The 24,241-nt window shown below is 34.6% G+C and overlaps 1 protein-coding gene across 2 annotated transcripts; it reads left to right on the forward strand.

Moving 5' to 3' along the window:
* The first annotated feature begins 1,139 nt into the window (after positions 1–1,139).
* On the forward strand, positions 1,140–23,347 carry LOC107578334 (transketolase-like). 2 transcript variants are annotated; one of them, XM_016264336.1, is made up of 14 exons: positions 1,140–1,431; positions 3,472–3,589; positions 5,691–5,804; positions 6,054–6,151; positions 8,097–8,288; positions 8,899–9,017; positions 9,102–9,298; positions 9,382–9,549; positions 12,490–12,646; positions 13,152–13,282; positions 17,288–17,371; positions 19,579–19,672; positions 20,873–20,995; positions 22,704–23,347. In XM_016264336.1, exons 1-14 carry the CDS (start codon positions 1,325–1,327, stop codon positions 22,889–22,891), a joined length of 1,890 nt encoding a protein of 629 aa, XP_016119822.1. In that variant the 5' UTR covers positions 1,140–1,324; the 3' UTR covers positions 22,892–23,347. The 2 variants fall into 2 exon arrangements, with proteins under 2 accessions (XP_016119822.1, XP_016119881.1); XM_016264395.1 differs by having other exon boundaries at positions 9,385–9,549.
* Positions 23,348–24,241: the final 894 nt, after the last annotated feature.

A 24,241-nucleotide genomic window follows, 5' to 3' on the forward strand; every position in this document is an offset into this window, starting at 1 on the left:
TTTTTAATTTAGTTAAAGTTTCAGTAGTATTGATGTGTGTTTGTCATTCTATGTCTGTATAGTTTTTATTCATTTTATTTCATTTTTATTTATTTGACATCAACTAAAACTAAATTAAAATTAGAAATTTTGGCAACTATCTGAAATAAGACATCATAGTGAGTGTCTTATTTTAAGTAACGAAAAAGTTTTTAGTGGTTTTAACCTGCTCTGCATATAAGAAATGACACATTACCAGTGAAGATAGCGTATATATTTTGCATAATTTCAGCTTCCGGCAACTTAAACAGATATAAATAATCTAACCATTAGAAAACAAAAGGTAACTGTGTTCACATTTCTTTCTTCAACTGTATTTCATTAAACTGACTATACAGTAGTCAACATTTGAAGTGGATCAAAAAAGTTCATCAAAGTTGTCCTAAGACAAGAACGCATTTTGGTTTTAGGTTTTAGGGCAACTTTGATGAAAGGTTTTGATCCACTTCAAATGTTGACTACTATATATAATATCTATATACACTTCATTTCAAATTCTTCACTGTTTGTAATTGTTAAAAAAATGTAATGAAATAAAATAGAAACATTAGACATAAATTGGATTATGAAGACTGTTTCATAATGCAGAATGAAAAATAATAATAAAATATTTCAATAAACACATTGCTTAGAAGTAAAATAAAAATATAAAATAAAACCAATCTGCATGTTTTTTTAAGTCCTATAAGAGGATGTACCATATAGTCTTCTATTGTTTTTGTATAAAATTAATTTTATTTACTAAAAAAAAAATACCCCATTCCCTAAAAGAAAGCTTTTTGTATTTTTTTTAAATATAAAGAAAAAAAATTCAATTTATTGCCATAATATTTTAAATTGTGTTCCAGTAGAGGAATGTGCCCCTAAAGGGAGGTTTTGTCAGATTTGACTAACTTCTGGGCACAGTTTTATCCCTAAAGTAAACCCACACGCACATCCTCTACCGTCTCAAAGGACTGACCGAGGCACATCTTTAATCTGCTAATGAGTTTAGATCCAGCAGCCAAAGGCCATAATGAGTGATTCCTCCTCTTTACTCTCTGTCTCTGTCTGTCTCAGTCTCTCTCTCTCTTCTTGGCACACACCCACTTTCTCTGCCAGCCAATGCACACTGCCTCTCGACCTGTGCTGCACAGTGCACACTATAAACTCTGTGTATGTGTGCCCGCATAAAGCAGCCTCCCTCTCCTCTCCTTCTCCTCTTCTGTCTCTCGCACACACGCAACCAGTGCTCTCCTCAACCTCATTATCTCCTTTCATTCTGTGGTGCTATTAGGCTGAAGCTATGGAGGACTACCACAAACCAGACCAGCAGACCGTGCAGGCACTGAGGAACATTGCCAACCGCCTCCGAATCAACTCTATCAAAGCCACCACTGCAGTGGGCAACGGGTAAGAGGTGGTACACTTTCTACAAATACCTGCTGCTTGGTGTGATAGATAGATAGATAGAAAGATAGATAGATAGATAGATAGATAGATAGATAGATAGATAGATAGATAGATAGATAGATAGATAGATAGATAGATTGTTGATAGATAGATAGACAGATAGATGCATAGATAGATAGATAGATAGATAGATAGATATAGATAGATAGCTATGCTCATGCCACTTTCGTGCGAGCAAACACTCTCTTGCATGCACACCCTTATGCAAGGCATAATCTTTGTCCTCAAAACCTTAGCAAACAGATGGTGAAGTGATGCAGCTCAAAGCCACCACTGCAGTGGGCAACGGGTAAGAGGTGGTACACTTTCTACAAATACCTGCTGCTTGGTTTGATAGATAGATAGATAGATAGATAGATAGATAGATAGATAGATAGATAGATAGATAGATAGATAGATAGATAGATAGATTGTTGATAGATAGATAGACAGATAGATGCATAGATAGATAGATAGATAGATAGATAGATATAGATAGATAGCTATGCTCATGCCACTTTCGTGCGAGCAAACACTCTCTTGCATGCACACCCTTATGCAAGGCATAATCTTTGTCCTCAAAACCTTAGCAAACAGATGGTGAAGTGATGCAGCTAAAAGGACAAAAGAGATTTTTTTGTGGATTTTTTCATTTATTTTTAAATAATTTTGTATATTTAAAAATATTTTTCTCATATTTTTCAGCCATATATACAGTGAATTTAAGCAAATTCTTTTTAAATATGAATATTACTGTTTATAAATATTTGCAGCTAGACATTTTTTCTCATACACTCTGAATCTTTGATATTCTCTATAATCGTTGAAATCTTTTTCATTGCCAAGTACAATTTGGAGTTTTTTTTTATTTGTTTGTTTTTTTTGTGTGGAATATATGTAGCATATAATTGCAATGTTTGAAAACACTACTACATAATCTCATAATTTTATCAAATAAAAAAAACACGTTTTGTTTTTATGAGAAACAGATTGCAATTTAGTTTGCCTCATTTTCTTTATCTGTATTTTTTAGTTATAACATCAACATCTGCTTTTTCAGTCTTCAGAGGAGAAAAAATATGAAGAATCATAATTTGTAATTATATATAAAAAAAACTAATGTGTGTTTTGAAACAAAAGGAAACCTATGCTTAAAATAATTTTTTTTTTTAATTGTATAATGTTTTGTAAAGTAATTATTGGAAAAATCAATATCTGTGGCATTGTGGTTGATCTGTAGATTTTATGTAATAAACATATAGATAAAGAATAATAATCGCATTAATATTAATAATAAGAAATCTAAAATAAATCTAAAAATATATATAATATAATACTGGATGTTTTGTAGATAGTAGAATGTATGTGTATGTGTCTGTGTATCTAGATTTTAAAGTTTAATATACTAATATAATAATAGGGGAATTAGTTAAGTTTATGAGGTGTGTGCATGAAGATGATTGTTGTTTCATAATCATTGTTTAATACACATAACTGCATGTTCTTTCCTCTAGGCAATGTGTGTTTTCTAACGGTACTGCTGAGCTCTTATGTAAACTGCCGCATGAATCCAAATGGCGCAGTTATTCATATCTGATATCTGAGGATGATTGAGCATAACGTTAAATTGCATCTAAACGCACTGATTTGTTAGTGGCGGTCTGATAGTGAGTCGGTTTCACAGCATGTAGTTTTTAGTGCTGTCTGTGACCTAATCTGGAAACAGGTGGATGTTAGTGGGTGGTATGTTTGCTCAAAGCTTAGATTATGCCACAAGTGAGGTGGCAGTGGGGCATCCTGGATTAAACAACACCTTTGGATACACAGTCACTAATTGTATTATTCTGTCCTGACAAGCTCAATTATTTGTCTTTTATGTGTGTGATAATTCTTTTAGTTAAGGTTGCATCATAAACTGTAGTGAAAATGAAGGGTTAAATATGAAACTACCTTCTCTTTACCTATCCTTCAGACTCTTCACACTTTTTTTTTATTTGGCAGGCATCCAACATCATGTTGCAGTGTGGCAGAGATCATGTCTGTGCTTTTCTTCCATACTATGAAGTACAGGCCAGATGACCACAAGAACCCCAACAATGACCGCTTCATCCTGTCCAAGGTGAGGTTAACAGAGACTCAGTTAACTGGGATTATTCAAGTGTCAGTTTAAATATTTCAAGTGTAAATCAAGATGTCGCTAAGTCAGGAGAATGGCATTGTTTGATGCCAGTACCATGGTACAGTGATGGTTATACTTTGAAATATACAGTGATACTGAATCTATACACCAATGTTTACTATGACTAATACCATGGTATAGTGAATGCTGAAAAAAAACATGCCATTAACATGGTATCATATCCAAAAAACTTAATACCCTAATCCTCCTTAAGGTATACATAAATTTTTTATTGACATGATTGTATGATCTTATTAATCATTAATACCAAAAATGTAACTAATAAATATGAAACAAAATGTACTTTGAGTTCCATGAAAAATACATAGTCCACAGTCCAAAATATAATATTAAATAAAAAATTATAAAATATATATATATAATGAATAAAAATATAATATAATATAATAATACAATACAGGGCTGTATAGTTGCATAATTTTAGTAATATAAAATAAAATATAATACAAATAATAATAAAATATAATATAATAATATAGGGCTATGTGAAATATGTTTGTTAGTTGTTAAACTAAACTTCTTATTTTAAGTAATCATTGGATAATTACATAATCATGGTAATAGAAAAATAAATAATATATAAATAATATAAAATAGAAATGTATTTCATAAAAATAATAATAATAAATATGCAGGGCTATGCAAAATATGTTTATCAGCTGTTAAACAGTTTTTATTCTTATTTTAAATAACTGTTGCAAAATTGCATAATGGTGGTAATAGAAAAATTTATAAAATATAATAATAATAATAATAATAATAATAATAATAATAATAAACATACAGGGCTATGCAAAATGTGTTTATCAGCTGTTAAACTGTTCTTTTTCTTATTTTAAGTAATTGTTGGGTAATTGCATAATAGTGGTAATATAAAACAAAGTATATGTTAAAATGAATAATAATAATCCCCTCAAAAATAATATAATATAATAATACAGTGCTATGCAAAATATGCTCATTAAATGTTAAAGGTGACATATCATGAAAATCTGACTTTTCCAGGTTTTAAGTGCTATAATCAGGTCCCCAGTGCATCTACCAACCAAGGAAGCGTGAAAAAGATGAATTAAAAGATTAACCCAGTAACTTTGTTTTGGTAAGCCCTTTTCTGCAAGCGTCTGAGAAAATGAGCGCGTCTGATTTCGCTCCCTTGGTGACGTGGCAAAGGGATCTCATTATAATATTACCGCCCCTTAATCTGCATGTTTCCACCCATGGCGCTGTCATTTTGATTTCGCAATCGACAACGGTGTACCAGTTCTAACGCTATGGCGAAAGTTTGAGCAAAACACGCTAACTGTTCTGTCTTTGGCTGCACAGACGAGCACAGAACGCTGTTTAGAGTCCCAGCCTCAGAGGAGACAAGAGAGCAATGGATTTATTAATTTATTTACTGTATATTGCTGCTGCCACACAGATCTAAAATAAACCTGCGATTTATTACCCAGCAGTTTACCATCACAGACATAACCGACTGTTTTTGTAACTCATGTGTGTTTTTAACATAAACTTGTGTGTGAATGAGAACTTAGTTTAGTACTCACATGCTGTGACCGCTGCTTTCTCTCCGTGTGCTTTGGATATGTGCTCTCAGAAAACCGTATATCAGAAGTTTAAACTCATATGTTTTAAAACGCATGATTTCAGCATGATAAACATGATAATCAGAACCAAAACAGATGTTTTTTAGCAGGTCTGAGCTGTAATGGCGCAGCTCTATTCTGGAAAAGAGGGCGGGGAACAGCAGCTCATTTGCATCTAAAGAGCCAGGCCCGAAAAACAGCGTGTTTCTACTTCCACTCAAAATAGGCATTTTCAAAATTATATAATAAATTATCTGTGGAGTATTTTGAGCTGAAACTTTACAGACACATTCTGGGGACACCTGAGTCTTATATTACATATTGTAAAAAGGGGCATAATATGTCTCCTTTAAAGTGTAAAAAAGTAATTTTTGGATAGTTGCGTAACGGTGGCATTGTTGTTGACCCATGGAGTTTGTGTTTGGTGTTCCCAGGGTCATGCGGCCCCTGTCCTCTACTCTGTGTGGGTGGAGATTGGCTTCCTGAAAGAGTCTGAGCTCATGAGCATGTGTCAGGTCGACTCCACGCTGGAGGGACACCCCACACCTGTGAGTAACACTGCTCCAAAATCAGCAGCTCTTCTTTAACACATTCAGTCACAGTGATATGAAAGTGACCTGCTCTCAGATCAGAAAATATTTAGCAGCACCGTGAGAAATCTCGCAGTTTATTGGGTCAGAAATAATTGTTCGGGTTAAACTGGCTGCAAATGCATGAGCCGTTAACCAATGACAGCCGTTATTTTATGTAACATCCACGTGAGTGTGTGTGTGTGCATGTGCATGTGTGTTTGACAGAAGCAGCAGTTTGTGGATGTGGCCACAGGCTCTCTGGGACAGGGGCTGGGCGTAGCCTGTGGAATGGCCTATACGGCTAAATACTTTGACAAATCCAGGTAAGAATGCCACCCATAAACCCATACATTCACGACAGAAGGGTCAACAGTAACTCAAACAGCTGTATTGGTTGTGCTTTGTTGTTGCACAAATAAAAAAAAATACCCTAGTTCTCAGATGCTTAAAATTGTGGATATGTATCTAAAAAATGTATCTATAAAGTTAAATTTTAAATGTGAAATGTGTATTTTTTCATTGTTTTTATCAGTTTTGCTCTTACCTGAGAGCTCACTATAATCTAATGTTTGTATGTCCGTGCTGTGGATTTTAAGGGTGTGGAGTTTTCCCATCAAGCTGTGCTTTTGCGATTCTTCTGCTCTAATAATCAAAGCCCCAGCGGCCATCACCCGGTTATTTTTATATCTTGGATAGAATTCAATTTAGGCATAAGTGCACAAATTATTCCCAAATTGAAGGCAAATTTTTGGGCAATCCTTTCAAAATGTGACTAACTCTCTATTTATAATGCATTGTAAAAGCCCACAAAAATATGTAATCTGTGCGAGTGCTGCTGTGCAGAGAAAGAGGAATCATGCCTGCTGTGACAGGAAAGTGTCAGGTGGTGTTAAGGAGGGCGTGATGAGGTTTTACACATCAGCAAGCTGAAAAAAAAAACATGTAGAGATAAAATAAACAAAATAAAAATAAATTTACTAGTGTTCAAAAGTTTGGGATTGCTTTGATTTTGTAATGTTTTTGAAAGAAGTCTCTTATGCTTGCCAAATCTGCATTTATTTGTTCAAAAGTATAGTAAAAATAGTAATGTTGTGAATTATCGCTACAATTTAAAATAACTGTTTTCTATTGTCATATATTATAAAATGTAATTTATTCCTATGACGTAAAGCTGAATTTTCAGCATCATTACTCCAGTCTTCAGTGCCACATGATCCTTTAGAATTCATTGTAATATGCAGATTTGATGCTCAAGAAACATCTATTATTATTATCAATGTTAAAAATAGTTGTGCTGCTACTTTATATTTTTTGTGGAAATTATACTTTTTTCAGGATTCTTTGATGTTGATGAATATTTATTTGTAATATAAATCTTTTGTAATATTATTAAAGTCTTTACACTTTGGTTCATTTAATGCATCATTGTTGTATGATAACAATAAAAAAATTAATTACTTTAAAATAAAATTACTGACCCCTTAACTTTTAAATGGTAGTTGATAAACAAAAATGAATGAATGAATGAAACTAAAGAAGAAACAAAAAATTTAAGAAAAATAAATATTTTGCTTAATTTGAGAAAATTATTTGGCTTTGAAATTTTTCATATTATGTAAAAAAACATTTTTCAAATATAATTATTAAAGGAATAGTACACCCAAAAATGTCATCATTTACTCACCATCGTGTCGTTCCAAACTTGTATAAGTTTATTTTCTCATGTTGAACACAAGATATTTTGAAGAATTTTGAAGAACCAAGTTGTTGGTCCCCATTGACTTCCATAGTAGAGAAAGAAATACAGTAGACGTCAATGGAAAACATCACTGTTTGATTAACAACATTCTTCAAAATACCTTCTTTTACGTTCAACATAAGAAATAAATTCATTCAGGTTTGGAACGACATGAGGGTGAACTACATTTTGGAACGACATTTTTGGGTGAACTATCCCTTTAAGTTGAAAACTTTTAGGTAGAGGTTGGAGACCAAAATAATGACATATACATAAATCAAGTAGTCCAGAAAGTAAAAGAAACAAACCCACCAAGAAAAGAATAAATAGTCCCCCAGCACTCAGAACACCTTAGCAACCACCAATATTGTCCTAGCAACCGCATAACAATGTGCTAAAATACACTCTGAACAGCTTAGCTATACAGCTTGGCAAACACCAACAACACTCCTCCATCATGATGGCAAATTTGCACATGCAAGCACCATTGTCTTTACAAAATGCAAAAATGTCTTTTCACTCTTCTGCAGTTACCATGTGTACTGCCTGCTGGGGGATGGAGAGATGTCTGAGGGGGCCGTGTGGGAAGCCATGGCCTTCGCTTCCTACTACCAGCTGGATAATCTGCTGGCCATACTGGACATCAACCGGCTGGGCCAGAGTGATCCAGCACCACTGCAGCACCATGTGGAGAAGTACCAGAGACGCTGTGAGGCCTTTGGGTGGGTTGGATGGAGGTGGATAAAGGCATGGGCTGGGAACGTCAAACCCCAGAACCCCATGAAGTGTCACCACGAGACACTTGACCTCAAATTGCTCCAGGAGGGCTGGGATAAAAATATCTGTAAATGACAAATGGGTGAATTTCTAAAACATGTCATATTTCAGAATTCCATAAGCAAAATGTTGTCAAAAGTAAAACAGCTGCGTGCATTAAAGTAACAAGAATTTGGGGTTAAAAGGTTCCTAATGAGATGAAAATAATGTCACAATTTAATATTATTAATGGTTGGAAGTAATCTAAATGATCTTAACATAGGCTTTATTGTATTTAAATTTAGCTAGCTTATTTATTTATTTATTTAGGAATAAAGAAAAAATATTCCTTGATATGTTTTCTTGGGATTTACTCAGATAACCTAAAAAGTATTCATGCTTATTTAATAGTCTATTTTAGAATACATTTTTTAAATGTCTTTTTCCTTAGAAATGCCAGTGTTATTTTAGTATTATTTATACACTATTATAGTACTTATTGAGTTCCCTTTTATTTTTGCTCTTTGATTTACATTTTAGTAATTTTTTGTTTTGCGTTTTTGTCAATTTTATTAGGTGGCATGCTATCATTGTGGATGGCCACAGTGTGGAAGAGCTGTGTAAAGCCATGAGCCAGCCACGCCACCAACCCACTGCCATCATCGCCAAAACTATCAAGGGCAAAGGCATTCCTGGTATATTGCTTCCCATTATTTTTAAATCTATAAATACTGATATAGCTCAATATATTCTGATCAAAAAAACTCTGTAATGCTCAGTGGCAGAAGATAAGATGGGATGGCATGGCAAAGTGCTGTCGAAGGACATGGCAGAGAGCGTTATGCGAGACATCCAGAGCCGCATCCTCAACAGTAACAAGCGCATGTACCCGGCTTCACCCATTGAAGACGCTCCACCTGTGAGTCTGCGCAATGTCCGCATGCCCAGTGCTCCCAACTACAAACCTGGAGAGAAGGTGAGAGTTCAAGTCAAAGAATGGATGGATGATATATTGCTTTAATATCATGGTCTAGCTCTTTATACTATGTTCTTTATCAACAGATTGCCACCTGCAAGGCGTACGGGATGGCCGTGGCCAAACTGGGACGTTACAATGAGCGAGTGGTGGCTATGGATGTCGATACCAAAAATTTCACCTGCTCTGAAATCTTTAAAAATGAGCATCCCAACCGCTTTATTGAGTGCTACAGCGCAGAGCAGAACATGGTAGGAAACTGTGAAGTACCATCATGATGATATTTTAAAGAACCAAAAATGACAAGTACTTCCTTTTAGTAAATAAAAAAAATCATTATATACAGTATTATATATTTTATATATTATATATTTTTTATATAATATATTTTCCATATTGATATTTCAATATAGTCCACAAGTCAAAATCTGCAGTGGGTTAACAACAGTTTTAAAAGTGATTTTTAAAAATATTATTTACAACAGAATCTGCATTTTCATAGGTTTAAATAAAATATTTTTGTTATAAGAAACAAAAACAATTCTGTGCATCAAAACCACTCCTTTTCTTATAAAAAAAATTACTTGATTTTTAAAAGTCAACAAAAGCCAAGCATGTCTCGGAGTAACCACAAAATAAACTTGTTATCAAATCAAACGTTGTTCACCCCTCACGCACGTTACGAACTGTCGGTTGGAATATTAGAACTAAAAACATCAACATGACATAATCATGGGCATCAGTCACTTCACTGAATTCTTGTTGGCCAAGAAATAAATAATTATTATCTTACAGTTTATCAGTTTTCAAATCCTTATCATTTAAATATCACGACACCGACGTCTGTCAAACAATAACATGCACAATACATGGTCGTATTTACGAGAAGCAGAGGTCTAGATGGTACACACATTTCCTAGAAAACCCACAATGCTGGATGTTTTGAGTACGTCACCACTTTCAAAGAAGGAGAAAATGGCAGCCTGTGCCGCTTTTACATGCTACCTGTCAAGAGACAATAATGTACCTAATACATAACACATATTAGGATAAACTTGTTCTTCACTTGCTGAAATTGACAGGTATTATTTTACTTCTCTCAACTTCTCTGTTGTTTTAAAGATTAAGGCAATTATCAAAGTAAAACAACAACAACTAAATCTTCAAATAAATATGATTATTTATTCATGTTTTGTTACATTTAACTGTTACATAAACCCGTTTGGTAACCAACATTATTCAAAACCTCATCTTTTATTCTCCACAGAATGACTGAAAGTTAATTTGTTGGGTGGACTATTCTTTTTATAGTTACATTTTAGCACTCTTGACAGTTTTGAGAATCAAATCAAAGGTCTGCTCATTTGGGAGACTAGCTTAGTGATCGATACATCCTTAAATGCTCCCTAGATTGTTCTGATAAAGTATAGCTCTGGGATTGGCCATGTAAAACGCCCTTCAAAGCACCAAAATGCTGATTTGTTGAATAATACATGGCGCTCTATCCATAATGCAGCAGTGAAGATGTGACCCACTTATGCTCCATTTTGCACCACGCCCTGCTGCAGTGCCTTTCCCCGAGAAGCCATGCAGAAAACCCGCGCCGCCTCCTTTTCATCTCATAAGCACATTCTTTATGATCTGTATAACTGCTGTAAGCCAAAATATTTCTGCTTTGTCTCTACATAGTCATTGTTCACTTGGTACATGTGGTAAGTAGAATGTAGGTCACTCAGTTGTCACTTTGTGTTTTGGGAAGCGATCGTGATGGACGCGCGTAAAATCTGAATAGCGTACTAATTAAAGTGTCAGAGTTCAGATCTGTTCCAAACTTTGCAGTTTACCAATCAGAGGCAAAGTAGAGGACATGTACTAATAGATCTACATACTAATTAAAAAGTCATATGCACTATAGTCTGACAAAAAAGAAATTAGCTATATGACTTTATTATATATATATATTTTATTATAAATATATATATCATATTTATAAATATATATATGTATATATATATATATAATGCATTGACAATATATATTATTTGAAGAAAGATCAAGCAAATATGTTTTAAGCATTATTATTATTATTATTATTATTTTTTTTAGATTTTATTACTTTTTAATTTATTTTTCTTTTATTATATATATGACAATGCATTGACCCTGGACCACAAAACCGGTTTTAAGTCGCTGGGGTATATTTGTAGCAATAGCCACAAAAAACATTGTATGGGTCAAAATTATTGATTTTTCTTTTATGCCAAAATCATCAGGATGTAAAGTAAAGATCATGTTCCGTGAAGATATTTTGTAAATTTCCTACCGTAAATATATCAAAACTTAATTTTTGATCAGTAATATGCATTGCTAAGAACTTCATTTGGACAACTTTAAAGGTGATTATCTCAGTATTTAGATTTTTTTGCACTCTCAGATTCCAGATTTTCAAATAGTTGTCAAATAGTAGTCTCAGCCAAATATTGTCATATCCTAACAAACCATACATCAATGGAAAGCTTATTTATCCAGAAAGATCAAGCAACTATGTTTTAAGCATTATTATTATTATTTTTTAATTTTATATAACTTTTATTTATTTTTCTTTTTTTTACTAATACACACACATATATATATCAAGAGTCCCACATGTTAGAGTTAAGACTTACTGTTGCTGAGGCTTGGTTATATTCTAGATTATGCCTTGCATGGAGAGGATTTCAGACAGGAAACAGGAAATGATATCAAGTGTGTGAGCTGCACACTCGTAATTCCTCTCATATGAAGGATAAAATGAAGTTCCTGTTGAGCAGATTCCATGTGTTTCTTCCCTAGTATATTACAACCTACTAAAGATGTATGAGCTATTATACTATTCATGTCCGAATTATCTAACTATATATTACCTTAATATGATCTACCTACAGTATATATTAAGTCGTGTATTTTGGCTTGCTTATGTGTATCATTTAGTTTACAAAGAATACTAATTGTTTTCTTGGTGGTTGCTAGGAGTGTTTCTTGGTTGCTCTTGTTAAAAGAGCCAAAACCTTTGGCTTTCTCAAGTTTTTTGCCTACTGTCATCCAACACAAGAAAGCCATAAGTCTGAACAGTAAGAAAAGTATGTATTTAACAGGAATGTTGTGGGATCAGGATAAAAAAAATAAAATTTTACAATATCCATGGTTCGTAGGTCAGCGTTGCCACAGGCTGTGCCGCACGTGAGCGAAACATCGTGTTCGCCAGTGGCCTGGCCACCTTCTTTACCCGCGCATATGACCAGCTCCGCATGGCTGCCATCTCAGACAGCAACATAAACCTCTGCGGGTCCCACTGCGGCCTGTCTGACGGTAAGAAATGCTTCCCTTTTTAAAGATGCAAACTAAGCCCCACCTATTTTCTAACAGACAGGTGCACTCTCCAATCAGATCTCTTCCTTTTAAGCCACACCCATTTCCAGCACCTCCCATTCTCCTCTTTCACATGTTGCAGCTGTGACTCTAACAATGATGCTTTTGAATAGATTTGTGAGCGATTCACCCCTTGTTTTTCCTGAAGCTGTCTTTCTAATGTGTGTTTTGTTCTCCTGGTCGTCTGGCGGTGGTGCAACTCTTAGCACAACCCCTTCTCCCTCTCTCCCTCCCCCTGTGTATCTCGGAGGCTGGTGACCCGGCATCCCCTCCGTTAGCACAGGTACACTGCATGCCAGTCCGACTGTCTGTACATCTGCCTGACTGCCAGCCTGTCTGCTCAACTGTCGCATGCGTGTGCATCTGCCTCGCATATCTAATATACAAATTCTGTTCGGTCTAAATAATAGTATATGAGTATGTGGCTGGTGTGTGTGTGTTTCAGGAGAGGACGGACCGGCCCACATGGGGCTGGAGGACATGGCTATTTTTAGAGCCATCCCCACTGCCACCATTTTCTACCCCAGTGATGCTGTGTCTACTGAAAAGGCTGTGGAGCTTGCAGCCAACACAAAGGTTGGCATGATATATCTACTATTATCAGTGGTTGAACAGTAGAGATTAGTTCAAACCTATGGGAATATAACATTTAATCAAAATATTTGAACACATCTATTGGACATTATATTTATAAGGATGTTGATATATTCATATGCGTTCAGATATTGCAGATTTCTTAATGCCCTTCTATATTTTGGGTTTAAAATTTTTTTCTTTTGGTATCTTCATTTTTAAGACTCTATCTTGTCCCATTACAGCAATATTGGAATCTAAAAATGGCTTCATGAGTAAACTGTTAAATTGTACACCTTTTCAGTGGTCAAAAACCAAATGTGGGTTACTTTGCATTTAGCTGATACTTATTGTATTTGAAGAGAAATGTTTGAAGAACAAATAATGTTGAAACTAGAAATGTATCTCGTTTCCCTCTATCAAAACATTTGCATAGCTCATACCTGTCTCAGTGCCATATATATTATTTTTCCAAAGTTTGCATGCTCATGAAATCTCAATATGATTTTACATCTGGTTCTTAACACACTTTTCTTTTGGAATCATCATTTTCAAGGCCCTATATGGTTCAATCCCAGAGATATGGTGATCTCAATACAGCTTCATGTCCAAATTGTTGGAAATTCGTTTCCCTCTATCAAAACATTTGCATAGCTCATACCTGTCTCAGTGCCATATATATTATTTTTCCAAAGTTTGCATGCTCATGAAATATTAAAGATATCTCAATATGATTTTACATCTGGTTCTTAACACACTTTTCTTTTGGAATCATCATTTTCAAGGCCCTATATGGTTCAATCCCAGAGATATGGTGATCTCAATACAGCTTCATGTCCAAATTGTTGGAAATTACCCATTTTTCAGATTCTATATTTGAATCAGTTTCAGGAATATTTGGAAGAAGCGATTTTGTTCATTTTAACAGCTTCTGAAGCTGCCATGTTCTTCAGACATTTTTCTTTTAAAGAAAAAAGAATCAGCTGTATGCAATGTGACTAACATTTGGTTTTTGACCACTGAAAATGTGAACAATTTAACAATTTACTCCTGGAGCCATATTGAGAGGCTTATACAGTGCATCCGAAAAGTATTCACAGCGCTTCACTTTTTCCACATTTTGTTATGTTACAGCCTTATTCCAAAATTAATTAAATGAATTATTTTCCTCAAAATTCTACAAACAGTACCCCATAATGACAACGTGAAAGAAGTTTGTTTGAAAACTTTGCAAATTTATTAAAAATAAAAAAACAAAAAAAATCACATGTACATACACTCTTAAAAATAAAGGTGCTTCAAAAGGTTCTTCACAGCGATGCCATTGAAGAACCATTTTTGGTTCCACAAAGAACCATTCAGTCAAAGGTTCTTTAAAGAACCATCTCTTTCTTACCTTTTTATAATCTGAAGAACCTTTTTTTCACCACAAAGAACCTTTTGTGAAACAGAAAGGTTCTTCAGATGTTAAAGGTTCTTTATGGAACCATTTAGACAAAAAGGTTCTTCTATGGCATCGTGAAGCACCTTTATTTTTAAGAGTGTAAGTACTGTATTACCAGCCTTTGCCATGACACTCAGGTGCATCCTGTTTCCACTGATCGTCCTTGAGACGTTTCTACAACTTGATTGGAGTCCACCTGTGGTAAATTCAGTTGATTGGACATGATTTGGAAAGGCACACACCTGTCTATATAAGGTCCCACAGTTAACAGTGCATGTCAGAACACAAACCAAGCCATGAAGTCCAAGGACTTGTGTGTAGACCGCCGAGACAGGATTGTATCGAGGCACAGCTCTGGGGAAGGGTACAGAAAAATTTCTGCAGCATTGAAGGTTCACAGAAGCATGTAGTCTCTGTTACCCTTAATGGAAGAAGTTTGAAACAACCAGGACTCTTCCTAGAGCTGGCCTCCTGGCCAAACTGAGCAATTGATGGAGAAGGGATTTGGTTAGAGTGGTGACCAAGAAGCTGATGGTCACTCTAGTTGAGCTCCAGGATTATATGTGGAGATTGGAGAAACCTACAGAAGGACAAGCAACACTACATCGATCTAGGCTTTATGGCGGTGTGGCCAAACTTAATCCTCTCCTCGGTGAAGACGCATAAACACATTTGGAATTTGCAAAAAAGCACCTAAAAACCTTCAGACTCTGAGAAACAAGATCCTGTGGTCTGATGAACCTCATTTCCAAGCATCATGTTTGAAGGAAACCAGCTCTGCTCATCACCTGCAGAGCTCCAAGCACACAGCAAGAGTGGCTTATAGAAAACTCTGTGAATGTCCTTGAGTGGCCCAGCCACAGCCTGGGATTGAACACAATCAAATATTTCTGGAGAAACCTGAAAATGTGCATCTGCCCCCATCTTACCTGACAGAGCTTGAGAGGTGAAGAGACGAGAAGTACGGCAGATAATTGCCAAATGATGATCAAAGCTCGTCGCATCATACCCGAAAAGACTTGAGGCTGTAATTGGTGCCAAATGTGCTTCAACAAAGTATTGAGGAAAGGCTGTGAATACTTTTTATTTTATTTTTATTTTTATTTTTTAAACATTTGCAAAGATTTCAAACTTTCACGTTGTCATTATGGGGTGTTTGTGGAATAATGGATTTAATTCATTTTGGAATATGGCTGTAACATAACAAAATGTGGAAAAAGTGAAGCGCTGTGAATACTTTCTAGATGCACTGTATCTCTGGAAATGAACCATATAGAGCCATAAAAATGAAGGTACCCAAAATCTAAAAGGGTAAAAAATATATCTGTAATATTTCTGCGTTTGGAGAGGAGAAGAAATTTTTATTTTTTTTTATTTTTGAATGGTCACAATTGGCATAAAAGGCAACAAAGATTGCTGAAGTCAACAGATTTTACTAACACTAATATCTGTGTGAAATTAACATGATGCTACCATCTAGTCACCACCCTCCCACCCCCTCCGCCATTCTGTAATTTGGCTCTGAATCGCAGCTGAAAATTGTAACTTTGACCCCCCTCTACTAAATAGTGGATTACTCCATAAATATACATTCATGACATTAAATATTTTGGCTTTCATCGCTATACAAGTTTATATTTCTTAAGAAAAATTATTATTTTTAGGTTCATTTGACACGGAGTGACCCAATTTAATTAAGAATTCTTATAAAATTCCATGTATGAATTTTAATGAATTGAGGTAGCAAGCAGAATTGCAATTTAAGAAGGTACAATTGAAATTCAAAGAAATGTATATCACTTTGTAAATATAAATGCTAAGTTGGTCAAGATAATCTTTGAATATTGGCTTGACAAAGGCTTTTTAAGTTTTGAAAAATGTTTAGAAAACCTTAAAGATATTGTGAATATTGAGGTTTGCTGCAGTAGTTCTATGTTGCTTGGATTTGATTGATGGTCCATTTGCTTTAAGTTTTCACCCCACTGTTCTTCCTCTCTGATGAAATCTTGCCATGCTTTGTGTAAAGACTGTTGTTCTTAAAATACCAAAAAATATGCTTTTAAGGTTACAGATGCTCCTGCTAAACAGGCTTCCATGATTTGTCCTGTTTGGACGTTAAGTCTGGACTTTATCAGTCTTTTATCACCTTTTGATAATTTTTATTTCACCAAGTGCTTGTACTAACCTGAACACAACTTATATTACACCAATATTAAACCTATAGATAATATAGACAATGGAAAGATAAATCAAAATAATCACAACATTTGGTTTTTCACGGTAGCCTACACAAAAGTTATTAAGCCCATAATAACAGGCGTTCACATTATTTTGTAGATATGTCATTTCCCAGAATGCATTGCATGTGTTGAATTTTTTTTCAATTGTGATTCAGACCATATCAATTCAGCTTCTTGTTGGGTAGGGCCAGTTCAATTCAAATTCACACTGAAAGCAAGACAATATAATACTATTAACAACTATCAGAAAATATTTTCTTTTCCACTTTTTTCATCATGAGATTTAGCCCTTTTCCCATTTCTGTCAATTTTTCTGGACTTAAGGGGGTTTGTTACGTCAGGACCACTCGTCCAGAGACTGCAATCATTTACAACAGCAATGAGGACTTCCATGTTGGCCAGGCCAAGGTAAAGCTGTCTCTTAATCACCATTTAATAAAAAATATATTTAAGTCTGAGATGAGATATTAAATCGATTCAAATCAATATCAGAGCAATCATACATTTATTATTGATTTACTTTATTTAACTGAGTTATTAATATTATATGAAAATGTATGATAATGTACCATTAATGTATAAATGACCTGATTAGGTGGTGTGCCAGAGTAAGGAAGACCTGTGAATGTCCTTGAGTGGCCCAGCCACAGCCTGGGATTGAACACAATCAAATATTTCTGGAGAAACCTGAAAATGTGCATCTGCCCCCATCTTACCTGACAGAGCTTGAGAGGTGAAGAGATGAGAAGTACGGCAGATAATTGCCAAATGATGATCAAAGCTCGTCGCATCATACCCGAAAAGACTTGAGGCTGTAATTGGTTCCAAATGTGCTTCAACAAAGTATTGAGGAAAGGCTGTGAATACTTTTTTTTAATTTTTTTTTTAATTTTTTTTTTTAACATTTGCAAAGATTTCAAACTTTCACGTTGTCATTATGGGGTGTTTGTGGAATAATGGATTTAATTCATTTTGGAATATGGCTGTAACATAACAAAATGTGGAAAAAGTGAAGCTCTGTGAATACTTTCTAGATGCACTGTATCTCTGGAAATGAACCATATAGAGCCATAAAAATGAAGGTACCCAAAATCTAAAAGGGTAAAAAATATATCTGTAATATTTCTGCGTTTGGAGATGAGAAGAGATTTTTATTTTTGAATGGTCACAATTGGCATAAAAGGCAACAAAGATTGCTGAAGTCAACAGATTTTACTAACACTAATATCTGTGTGAAATTAACATGATGCTACCATCTAGTCACCACCCTCCCACCCCCTCCGCCATTCTGTAATTTGGCTCTGAATCGCAGCTGAAAATTGTAACTTTGACCCCCCTCTACTAAATAGTGGATTACTCCATAAATATACATTCATGACATTAAATATTTTGGCTTTCATCGCTATACAAGTTTATATTTCTTAAGAAAAATTATTATTTTTAGGTTCATTTGACACGGAGTGACCCAATTTAATTAAGAATTCTTATAAAATTCCATGTATGAATTTTAATGAATTGAGGTAGCAAGCAGAATTGCAATTTAAGAAGGTACAATTGAAATTCAAAGAAATGTATATCACTTTGTAAATATAAATGCTAAGTTGGTCAAGATAATCTTTGAATATTGGCTTGACAAAGGCTTTTTAAGTTTTGAAAAATGTTTAGAAAACCTTAAAGATATTGTGAATATTGAGGTTTGCTGCAGTAGTTCTATGTTGCTTGGATTTGATTGATGGTCCATTTGCTTTAAGTTTTCACCCCACTGTTCTTCCTCTCTGATGAAATCTTGCCATGCTTTGTGTAAAGACTGTTGTTCTTAAAATACCAAAAAATATGCTTTTAAGGTTACAGATGCTCCTGCTAAACAGGCTTCCATGATTTGTCCTGTTTGGACGTTAAGTCTGGACTTTATCAGTCTTTTATCACCTTTTGATAATTTTTATTTCACCAAGTGCTTGTACTAACCTGAACACAACTTATATTACACCAATATTAAACCTATAGATAATATAGACAATGGAAAGATAAATCAAAATAATCACAACATTTGGTTTTTCACGGTAGCCTACACAAAAGTTATTAAGCCCATAATAACAGGCGTTCACATTATTTTGTAGATATGTCATTTCCCAGAATGCATTGCATGTGTTGAATTTTTTTTCAATTGTGATTCAGACCATATCAATTCAGCTTCTTGTTGGGTAGGGCCAGTTCAATTCAAATTCACACTGAAAGCAAGACAATATAATACTATTAACAACTATCAGAAAATATTTTCTTTTCCACTTTTTTCATCATGAGATTTAGCCCTTTTCCCATTTCTGTCAATTTTTCTGGACTTAAGGGGGTTTGTTACGTCAGGACCACTCGTCCAGAGACTGCAATCATTTACAACAGCAATGAGGACTTCCATGTTGGCCAGGCCAAGGTAAAGCTGTCTCTTAATCACCATTTAATAAAAAATATATTTAAGTCTGAGATGAGATATTAAATCGATTCAAATCAATATCAGAGCAATCATACATTTATTATTGATTTACTTTATTTAACTGAGTTATTAATATTATATGAAAATGTATGATAATGTACCATTAATGTATAAATGACCTGATTAGGTGGTGTGCCAGAGTAAGGAAGACCAGGTTACAGTGATCGGAGCTGGAATGACCCTCCATGAAGCTCTGGCTGCAGCCGAGCAACTCAAAAAAGGTATAATGAAATAATGCAGAGACTGTAAAATATATATCTCATTCAAAAATTTTGGTCTCAGTAAAAAAATTTAAATGTTTTTGAAGGATGTCTCTTTTGCTTACCAAGGCCAAGTAAAAAAAGTAATAATGTGAAATATTATTAGTTATTATAATTTAAAAAGGTTACCTTTTTTAAATATATTTTAAAATGTAATTTATTCCTGTGATGCAAAGCTGAATTTTCAGCATCATTACTCCAGCCTTCAGTGTCACATGATCCTTTAGAAATCATTCTAATATGCTGATTTGCTGCTCAAGAAACATTTCTTATTTATAGTAAATAGAAATCATATGTAACGTTATAAATGTCTTTACTTTGTTTATGATTATGTTTGGTTAAATATATTAGCTTTATATGAGTCATACCATAATGTTAAATATATATTAATATAAAGAATTATTTAAAAGTTCATGCAGCAGGTACTACTTCATATCCTTAGCATTGACTCAAAGGGTTAGTTCACCCAAAAATGAAAATTCTGTCATTAATTCCTCACCCTCATGTCGTTCCAAACCTTTAAGACCTTCGTTCATCTTTGAAACACAAATGAAGATATTTTTGATGAAATCCGAGAGCTTTCTGACCCTCCATAGACAACAACACAACTGAAACGTTCAAAGCCCAGAAAGGTAGTAAGGACATCGTTAAAATAGTCCATGTGACATCAGTGGTTCAACCGTAATGTTATAAAGCTACTTTTTTGCACAAAGAAAACAAAAATAGCAACTTTATTCAATAAGTTCTTCGCTTCCGTGTCAGTCTCTGTCGTCGTTATTTTTTTTTCTTTGTGCAAAAAAAAATTTCTCGCAGCTTCGTAAAATTACAGTTGAACCACCGATGTCACATGGACTATTTTAATGTTGTCCTTACTACCTTTCTGGGCCTTGAACGTTTCAGTTGCGGTGTTGTCTATGCAGGGTCAGAAAGCTCTCGGATTTCATCATAAATATCTTAATTTGTTTTCCAAAGATGAACAAAGGTCTTACGGATTTAGAACGACATGAGGGTGAGTAATTAATGATAGAATTTTCATTTTTGGGTGAACTATCCCTAGACTAACTATCTCCCATACAACATTTCTCATTTGTTCATTTTTGTGACGTGATGTGTGAGCTTAACATAAACTCAGGTATGTGTGCTTTGTGTGTAACTCTCCAGAGAGGATTCACATCAGAGTGATCGATCCTTTCACAATCAAACCCCTGGATGCCAAAACCATCATCGACCATGTGCGTTCCACCAGGGGTCGTGTCATCACGGTTGAGGATCACTATTATGAAGGTGGGTTCCAATCTTAGAGCACATTATCCCTTGTCTTAAGCACACATTTCAGCCTGGCTGCACATCCAAGTAGCGTGAACAGCAAGTCCAGTCAAGGAGCGATGTATCGGTCTGTGAGGTTGTGGCAGAGTGCAATTGGCTGGCTGGAAGAAACATGATGTGTTGGCAAATTGTTATTGGATCGGGAAGCAAAAGGCATTGTGTTGTCATAATCAGTTGAGTTTTTTGGCCGTGTCTCATTTTGTTCATTCAGGGGGAAAAAAGACTGAGAAGCGGAGGGCTGTCAGGTCTCCTTAAGCAAACGAACGGCCGCGGGGCTTATTGTGACCTAGATAACACAGGCGGCCCTGGACGTGGCATTACTGCCTGCGTGCCAGAGAAGTGAGGCTGGGTGAGAGAGAGAGAGAGAGTTTAACATCCAAAATTATTCTGAAAGCAAACGTCCCCTCTGCCCCGGGGGAGATAAAGAGGATCGAGATAGACAGATAGAACATGTGATCGCAGCAAGGTTGATAGCAGGAGCGTGTAGGGATAAAAAGAGATTTGGATAGTCTTTCAAAGCATTATGTTTGACATATATGAATTTTAAAAGCAGAACATGGTGCAAAAGGTGAAACAATGACCTTCAACAGCTGTTTTTCTAACATCTGCCAGATGTTAAAACATTTTTGATCATTGAAATAAAGCTGGACCCCCCCCCTCCCCCCCACACACACACAAATATTACATACAAATTATAAATATACACAAATATTAAATAAAAAGCTTAAACTAAACAAAAATTAGAACGTTTGCATTGACGACTAACTGAAGTTTAAATTAAAGTACTAAAATTACTGGACATAATTAAAAACTAAAACTAGAATAAAATTTATTAAACCTAAATAGTAATATTTAAAAAAATGGCAGGCACATAACAAAATTACTAAACAATTTAACTAAATGTAAAAAACAAAACTGAAAATATAATAATAACGGCTCATTTAAAATATCAATAAAAACTATAATAGTATATAGTATAACACTTGTTTGGGATTAGTATTTTGGATTTATTTTCTTAAGAGTTTAATATTTAAATTCTATAAGGATGCATTAAATTGATCAGAAGTGACAGTAAAGAACACAAAAATACAAAAGATTTCTATTTCACATAAATGCTGTCCTTTTAAACGCTCTATCGTTTAAACGTTTGAAGAATTCTTTAAAAAAATATCAAGGTTTCCACAAAAATATGAAGAAGCACAACTGTTTTCAACACTGATAATAATAATAAATGTGCAGTAATGGCTGCTAAAATTCAGCTTTGTCATCACGGGAATAACTTACATGTTACTGTATTTGTGATTAAATGAATGCAGCCTTGGTGACCAGAAAATACTTAAAAAAAATTTTTTTTATTTTTTTACATAAAATAAGAAAATAATTTTTTCAACTTTTGACCAATAGTGTATATATCTTCAGATTATGAAGATACTGTATATATTTTGTTTGCCTGTGTGTGTTTAGATCTTTTTTTTTTTACATGTTGCAAGTAAGACTATACAATTCTTAGTTCCAACATGTAATTTTTTACTGTAATTGGGATATTTCTGACATCATAAAGACAGGCGTGATTTCACAGGACGCCTATTTCAATTATATCTGCCAAAAAGGGTCATTTTGTGTGAAAATCGGACCATTACCATGTTTACCTGCTGTAATTCCACAGGTGGCCTGGGAGAGGCGGTGTGCTCCGCTATTGTCAATGAGCCCGGCTTCACTTTCCAGCGCCTGGCTGTCGCTCACGTTCCCCGCAGCGGCAAAATGTCCGACCTGTTTAAGATCTACGGCATCGACCGCGACTCCATCGCACAGCTGGTCAGGAAGATGCTCAGCAGCTCGGCCAATGCCAAGTGAACCTGTTCGCTTTGCCCCGCCCACTCCACCCAAATCAATCAAATAACCAGCTCCACAAACACTGTCACATGACTCCTCCTCTTCAGATCGTGGCCCCTCCCTCCACCTCGTTCACTGTGAATGACCCCTCTGTGAGTATAATAGTAATACTGTACGTGGTGTACATTTAGAAGTAGCGTTCACATTCCATTTATTTCCTTACAAATACACTAATATTCAATAGTTTGAGGTAAGAGTTTTCTTATTAATTCTTTTATTCCGAAAGGATGCATTAAAATGATTGAAAGTGACAGTAAAGCTATGTTTCAAATAAATGCTGACCTTTTGAACGGTATATTCGTAATGAAGAAAATTAATCTGCAAAAATACTAAGTAGCACAACTATCGGCAACATTGAAATGTTTCTCGAGCAGCAAATCAGCATATTAGAATGATTTCTGAAGGATCATGTGACACTGAAGAACACACTGGCCACTATTTGGGCATGTTGTCACACTGTAAGTTGTCAAGAGAACCTGTTGTATATTCAAACAAATAAGAAGAATGCATTTGTTTGTAAGATGAAAAACTATACTAAACTATACTTTTTATTTTAATTTAAAAAACACTTAACATTTACATAGAATGTATTATACACTGAAAAAATGGTGTAGAAAATTTTCACTCGGAAATTTATAGAAAACTTAATTAATTACTAATAAACACATTGGATTAAATGTGAATTTTTTTAAGTATTATTTATAGACCTGAGTAATATTTTCTTGTAAACCTCTAATAATCTTTTTTTTTTATGATTTACAACTTCGAAAAATCTATTAAATAATCATTAATCAAAACAACTGATGAAAAATTGAAATGTAGAAAGTAACAAATAGTAAAACAAGATTAAATCAGAAATAAGATGTTGTGAAATGTACAAAATTAATTCAGTGAAATGTACAAAATTAAATCAGATCACATTAAATTCACATGACAATTGGCTTTGATTTAAAGCTGCTTTGAAACAATATGTATGTGGAAAGCGCTACACAAACTTAATAAATGTGCATGAATGCACAAACGGACACCTGCAAAAGACATCGACAATGATCACAGTTGTATTATAAAAATACAAACAAATATATATATATATTTTTTTTTAACTTTCTTACCTCTTAGTGAGCATTAATTTTGGATCAATCACAGTAACGCCTTGCTTTCCTGTTTAAAAAACAGGAACAACAGTCTTTCTAGGGTGTTCTTAGAAAATAATCTACTGCAATGCTCTGCAGTAACTCATATGAAAGGTTCCCGACATAATAAAGAAAAAGTTCTCACCATAGAGCATTATATTTGCGTATTGCTCCTCTT

This window comes from Sinocyclocheilus grahami, unplaced genomic scaffold (genome assembly GCF_001515645.1).
Source record: "Sinocyclocheilus grahami isolate Dianchi unplaced genomic scaffold, SAMN03320097.WGS_v1.1 scaffold3.1, whole genome shotgun sequence".
Classification (NCBI taxonomy): Eukaryota; Metazoa; Chordata; class Actinopteri; order Cypriniformes; family Cyprinidae; genus Sinocyclocheilus; species Sinocyclocheilus grahami.

Coding starts and splice junctions, on each gene's coding strand:
- LOC107578334 (XM_016264336.1), top strand. CDS start 1,325: ATGGAGGACTACCACAAACCAGACCAGCAGACCGTGCAGGCACTGAGG. Junction 5,805..6,053: donor TGGAGGGACACCCCACACCT/GTGAGTAACACT, acceptor TGTGTTTGACAG/AAGCAGCAGTTTGTGGATGT. Junction 19,673..20,872: donor AGCCGAGCAACTCAAAAAAG/GTATAATGAAAT, acceptor GTAACTCTCCAG/AGAGGATTCACATCAGAGTG.